The sequence below is a fragment of the Gossypium raimondii genome, chromosome 5, assembly GCF_025698545.1.
Source record: "Gossypium raimondii isolate GPD5lz chromosome 5, ASM2569854v1, whole genome shotgun sequence".
Taxonomy (NCBI): domain Eukaryota; kingdom Viridiplantae; phylum Streptophyta; class Magnoliopsida; order Malvales; family Malvaceae; genus Gossypium; species Gossypium raimondii.
This window is the reverse complement of record NC_068569.1, coordinates 1,423,074-1,429,798: the sequence shown is the minus strand read 5'-3', so window position 1 is coordinate 1,429,798 and position 6,725 is coordinate 1,423,074. Positions and strand designations below refer to the sequence as shown.

The 6,725-nt window shown below is 28.4% G+C and overlaps 1 protein-coding gene across 1 annotated transcript; it reads right to left on the bottom strand.

Annotated features, from left to right (window-relative positions):
- LOC105767478 (heme oxygenase 1, chloroplastic) lies at window positions 1–1,599 on the bottom strand. The gene is made up of 4 exons (XM_012587029.2): window positions 1,025–1,599; window positions 688–911; window positions 347–454; window positions 1–251 (listed from the first exon to the last, which is right to left on the bottom strand). Exons 1-4 carry the CDS (start codon window positions 1,455–1,457, stop codon window positions 159–161), a joined length of 858 nt encoding a protein of 285 aa, XP_012442483.1. The 5' UTR covers window positions 1,458–1,599; the 3' UTR covers window positions 1–158.
- Window positions 1,600–6,725: the final 5,126 nt, after the last annotated feature.

Sequence of the window (6,725 nt, the reverse complement as noted above, 5' to 3'; positions counted from 1 at the left end):
GAAACCGAGAAACTCCATCCTAGTAAATTTATTCCAATCGTAACGCGTAGACTTGTTTTTTTGAAGGACACGGTCTTATTCAGTAAACATGAGACTTGGACTAACACAATAGCACGACAACAAGCAGGCAGTTAGGAACCAACCCTAGCTACCCAGCTCTAGGACAACATGAGTCGAACGATCTCTCTATAAAACTTGAACGATATCTCAGTTTCTCCCAAACAATGGTTCTTCTCTTCTCTACTCCAGTTCTGAATCATCATAGATGGACATAATAGGTGTTAGGCATAAGATTTACTGTTAAAAATTGGGAAGAAAATACAAGGGGGAAAACAGAAAATTTTACCTCAGCAACTTTATTCAGCTTATCCCTTACATTTTGTAATAGTTGCGAAAGTTCACCATCCCATTTATAGAACTCCAATTCCCTGCTGTCGAGGATCTTCTCAGCTACCTAATACAAAGATCATATTCTTATATAAATGACGTGTAAGGAATATTTTTAAGATTTTATTCCTATAAAATATAAATTATCGGCGAACAGGTGATTGAATCGGAAATATGAACTTATTAGATCTATCATCTATGAGCCGACCAAATTGGAAATGAAAGAGGCAGAAGATAAAAAAGCACGTGCTGGCATTATAGTTTGTACCCATTTGTAGCTATATAATTTTTAGTTTATACCTTCTTGGCAATGATCCGACCACCGGCTGTGTTGGCAAAATAAATGTTGTAGAAATGGCATATAAATGCCTGAGGGTCCTTCTCAGATAATTGTTTAAGATATTTGGCATAAGCAACACCAGGAGATGATGCCTCTGGAACTCCATACCCTTTCTCTTCGAACCACTTTAAATCCTTGGCCAACTTTTCAGACCTCTCCAACCCAGTGTTTCTGAATTCACCATCTGCACCACACCCATGCATTCAATATCTCTTAACACTGTCACATATACATATATATATATATCCAAAGTTTCAAATGAGGCCTAAAATGGGTCAAATAGCAAACTTTACTTACCGCTAGGAAAAGAAGGCTTTTCAATAATCTGTTCAAGCGTATCATAAACCACTTTGATATCCACAAGGAACTTCAAGTAGCCATCAAGAGTAGGTTCCCATTCCTCTACACGCTGTTCTTCGGGGGCCTTGGCTTCCATTTCTCCTTCCTGTGCCTGTTGTCTCGTGTGCAGTGTCATAGCTACCAACCTCATCTCATCCACAAACCCTTTAGCTTCTCCTCCAGTACTGTACCTCTTCCAGGGCTTCTCACTCATCGCGGCCGATACGATAACGTTCCTAGTAGCCATGCCAGGAAGTTTAAGAAACTGAGTTTTGAAATATGGGACATCCTTGGGGATAAAAGTGGAGGAGACATTGGGAGATGAAAGGATCCTAAGGTTTGAACTTATAGAAAGAGAGCGGGATTGTGAAATTAGGGTTAGAGACTCCATTGAAAGAGAGATCACTCGCTTTTATGGAAAAAGAAGAAAACGAGAGAGTTTTCAGTAGTACATAAAAGATTAAAAAGGCTAGAGTTATCGACAGTTCAAGTACTTGCCGAAGCTAAAGCGATTGTTCTAGACTATATATAGAGAGTCGATGAGGGTGACCGCAAGGGTATGGGCTGTTTCTCGACCATTGGGACGTTAGTCGGCTAATGCTGTCTCATTGGACCATGCTGCTATTGCCTACAGAAAAAGCTAAAATATATATTAATAAATGGATTAACATTTGATGCATAATTATGCATGTAAAATAAAAATATTCAGGAATTAAAAATAAATATAAATATAAATATAAATATAAATAAATTTATTAAATATTAATTGTCATTATTTTATTTTTCTTTTAAGTTTGTAATTTTGGGTTTTAAGTTTAGTGTTTCAATTCGATGCTTTTATTATGTTTATTTATGTTTAATAATTATAAAATTATTTATATTTATTTTAAACCCTTCAATATTTTTTTATTTTACATTAGTGACAATGTGTCATCTTATTATTTATTGATAGAGCATTAACTTTATACTTGACGGTGCATCAAATATTTTCTTTTAACAAATTTTAAAATATTTGCTAAATTACTTTTAATAACAACTTATTCTTACAAATTTTAGTAAAATTAGTTATAAAAGTTAGGGTTAAAGTTCAAATATGTCATCATATTATATAGGTGAATATTGAAATTTATCATTATAATTTGTTTTCATTGATATTTGCCATTATATTTTAAAATTATAAGTAAATCTATCATTTAACTCTTATGTGATTGAATTTTATCACTAAGCTTTAAATTTTATTAAAATTTTCCATTAACTTTGATTTTTTAATTAAATTCTTTTAAATATTTTATTTTAATAATTATAAATAATTTAACATATATATTAAAAATTAGTAAACTAAATTATAATTTTTATTTAATGAAATAAAACTTGAAAAATAAAAATACATATAATATAAAAAATAAGTTTATTTTATAAAATAATCATTTTATTTAATTTTAATATTATATTATATTAGTTAACTTATTATTGTTAAATACTGAAGTAAAATATGAAAATAATATTTTATTAAATTTTTATTTAAAATATTTTAATTTAAAATTAAATAATTAATAAAAATTTAACGTTAGTAGTAAAATTCAATCAAATAAAAGTAAAGGCACAAAATTCAATATAAAGTTAAAGTTTAATGGTAAATTCCTCTCTAGTTCATAAGAACAGTGACAAATATCAATCAAAGTAAAGTATAGTGGTATTTTTAATTTCCATTTAAAGTATAGTGGTAATTTTGCATATTAATCCCTAAAATTATAATTTATAGTTAAGATACTATTTTAATAAAATGTTTAAATTTTACATAAAAAATCTATTAATCATGTTTTATTAAGAGTAAACTACACCATTAGACACTAAGTCATGGGTAAATTCTTATTTTGGTCACTTAACTTTAAAAAAATTACAATTTAATCACTGAACTATTCATAAGTTTTCATTTAAGCCACTAGACTGTTAAAATTAATGCTACATGGTTTTTATGTTCCCATTCCCTGCACCAATGGAAAGATTTCATTCCACTTCTCTTCTACATTTTAGTTTTTTTTAAAATAATTTTGGACGTCACGAATCTGTGAACCAAAATTCAAAAAACTTTTTTCTTCAATTTCCAATACTGACCGTCAGATCGACTTGGATCTAAGATATGTTATTCTACTCATCGATGGGTATTGATCCACCGTATTGATCGTCGAATCATTCGTTAGAGCTTACTGGCAAAACTTTTAAAAAAATCTTAACAACTTAATGACTTGAATAAAAACTTTTGAATAGTTTAGTAACCAAATTGGGCTTTTTTTTTCCTGTATAATACAAATTAAAAAAGTAAACATTGAAATGGTATGCCAGTACCATTATTTACCAAAATAGGGTGTTTGAAACAGTTCCAAGGGGTGGAGGGAGAGAGATGGGCGACACCATGGTTTTTTCTGACACAATAATTGAAACATCATTACAAAATTATGTGTTTTTTTAAATAATTTTTTTAAGGGTGGAGGGGGAGAGATGGGCAGCACCAGTATAAAAAAATATTTTTTAAGGGTGGAGGGAGAGGGATGAGCAACACTAGTATTTTTTGATGCAAAAATATAGTCTAAATGGTGGAGGGTGAATTTTGTACCATTACGTTATTTTTTGAAGAATTACTAATATTTTTACACATATTTTTTCAAAACAATCTCATTTATTTATTTTTCATTTTTATCCCAATAATTTTTATTACATAACATATCTTCAATATTTGTAAAATATAGTTCTTTTACCACAATAATCCAAAAAATTAAATACCAAAATGGATTACCGTAAAAATTTCAAGCAAATAAGCCATTTCGATATTTATTTTGTGTTTTAAAAAATATTTTATAATGATTATCATAATTTTTTTAAAAATTACTACCAAAATGAATCACCATAAAATAATCGCAAAATTTGAATTTATACTAAAAATAACGCAAAATTTATTCGCTACTTATTATTAGTAGTATTAGTATTATGTATTGATTTATGTAACATCCTCAATACCCTTTGTAGTAAATAATATAAGATAAAATCTTAGAGGAAAAAAAAAGGTATAAGATCAATGAAACGAAAGTTGCAAGATATCAAAAGAAAGTTAAATCAAAAGTAAGAAATAATGTATTAAATTAAGGAATGAACTAAATTGTAAATATGTGAAAATTTTTATGGCATAAGTATACATATGGAAAAGTTGAAGTGTAAGACCAATAGTGCAAATACCTTAAAGGTAGAAGGATCTAGAAATTAAGGAAAATGGATTAATAAGGACCAAATTGAATAAGCAAAAAAAGAAAGAGAAAAGAAAAGAAAAGAAAGTATAATGGACTAAATTGCAATTTTACCAAATTAAATGATGATTCAATGATGAAATTTTAAAAGATCATAAAGGGCAAAATGGTCAATTAGAAAGAGAGAGAACTCTAGAAGGCAATAATTTTAATGAGATATTTTACTAATATTTTATTATAAATAGCCAATATAAAAGGAGAGAAAGAAGAAGAAGAAAAAAAAAAAGAGAGCATCCTCCTATCTTTCCTACGTGAGTGAGGGGGAGAGAAGAAGAAAACTTTATTGTCTTTACAATTTGGTCCTTCTATAAAAAATCCACCATTTTCATCTAGAATTTCAAGGAATTTTCATAATCACCAAGAGAGAAAAGAGATAAGGAGACTATGGAGAATAAGAAAATCACCTTGGATTCAAGAAAATGGAAGTTGGAGGAGAGAGAAAATCAAGTTAAAGTTTGAAATCAATATTCAAAAGGTCCAATAATATATGTATATTGGACTTTTTGAGACAATTATAGATCCTGGGAGGCAATTCTGATTGGTCCATAAAAATCGATTTCAATGCTATTTCTTTTTTCTTTTTTGTTAGTTTAACTAATCTATCATGAAAAGGAAAAAAAGGTAAAGTAACATTGTGTTGATTGTTTTCTAAATGTAAGTTTTCTTCTTCTGCATGTAGAAAAGGAATAAATCAATCAATCAAATTGCGAGAGGCTTCATGAAGTGCTTCTTTCGGAGTTAAAATTCCATTTGTCCATATTTCTAGAAAAAGTATCTCATGTTTTTCATTACCATTCCCATAACAATGAATACTATGATTTGCATTTCGAACAGGCATGAATGCAATATCTATAGGATAACTTCCGTCGTGAAAGTTCTTTTGCGTTTTTATACCGTATCCTCTATTTCTCTCGATTTGTAATCCAATACACAAGGTAACAACATCAAGATTTCATTATATTTTTAAGTTTGATATTATTGAAAAACATGAAAATGATGTTAAATTAGAGTTTTCTTATATAAGGTTTTATGTTCTTAATATGTTAGTGAAGGAAAATAAGAGGAAGTGATGGGAAATATTATAGAGAAATGAAAGGAAGGTGTTAAAACTTAGTTATCAACATTTTGCATTAAAACAGTTTTGGGTAGTAGAAGTAATTTGACTTTGAAAATTCACCAAAATTGTAGAAATTTAATTAGAGGTTAATTAAAGTATGAGATTAAAGACTATTGAGTATAGTTTTACATAGAAGAAACGTGTAAGCAAAAGAATTTCATATTATGAGATATATAAATTTTGTGAGACAATGTCGATTGATTTTGGGTTCTCCTATTCTGACTTTGAAAAATCATTAAAAATTGTAAAAAAAAATGGTTAGGGGTTTAAATTTATATGTTTAAATTCTTAATGAGTCTATTTTTAAGAGAAACAGACAGAAACATCATCCAAACCCCGTACTAGGAGATAATTAATTTTTAGTAAAAAAATGTCGAAGCTGTCAAGTAGCAAAACAGGGACAAATTTGAAAAATTTACTATACTTGTTGGCTAAATTATAAATTCTGAAATTTTATGGAAAAAATATATTTGAGTCTAGTTTTAAAAACATCAAGCAGATCTTAATTTCAATTTTGTAGCTCAAGATATAAATAATTTAGTAACTATGACTCAAGTGAACAACTTTGATATAAACACATAAGTAAAAAGTGGAATTATAGATAATGTTACATATAAGTATGTTATATACTAAAAGCTAAAGATTCTAACAAATATATATATATAAAGGATGTGGAATGGAGAGGAGGAGGAGAAAAAATATAGGAATATATATATAGTAGATGAATTTGAAATGTTTGAAATGGTTGTAGGTGATGGGATGATTAATACATGTGAGTATGTTTTGATAAAATAACAAGTAAATAATTGTTAATTGATATGATATTGAATTCTTTGTTAAAATATTATGAAGAAATAAATTGATTGGCATAATTTAGAAATAAATATGAAATATACATAATGTGGGTAAACTAATTTTGCAAGTGCAAGTCCTCCAATGGTTTTATTTGTAAAACTTTAATATTTGTGTTAATTTTATAAACTTTGTTATCTTTGGTTGAATATCATGTTTTTATGAGAACTTGAGATTATAAATAGATATAAGTGGATGATATGTAGAATGAAGTGGCGGTTATGACATCTGAATACGGTTCAGGTAATGATATAAAATAAATAAATAAAAATAAAGCGTGAAACTTGTAGGAAAATGGAGACGACGTCACGATGATAAGTTCGCCATGTCACGTCGTGGAAACCCCAACGTCGCGACGACAATTCAAAAATCTTTATGAACTTTACAATTT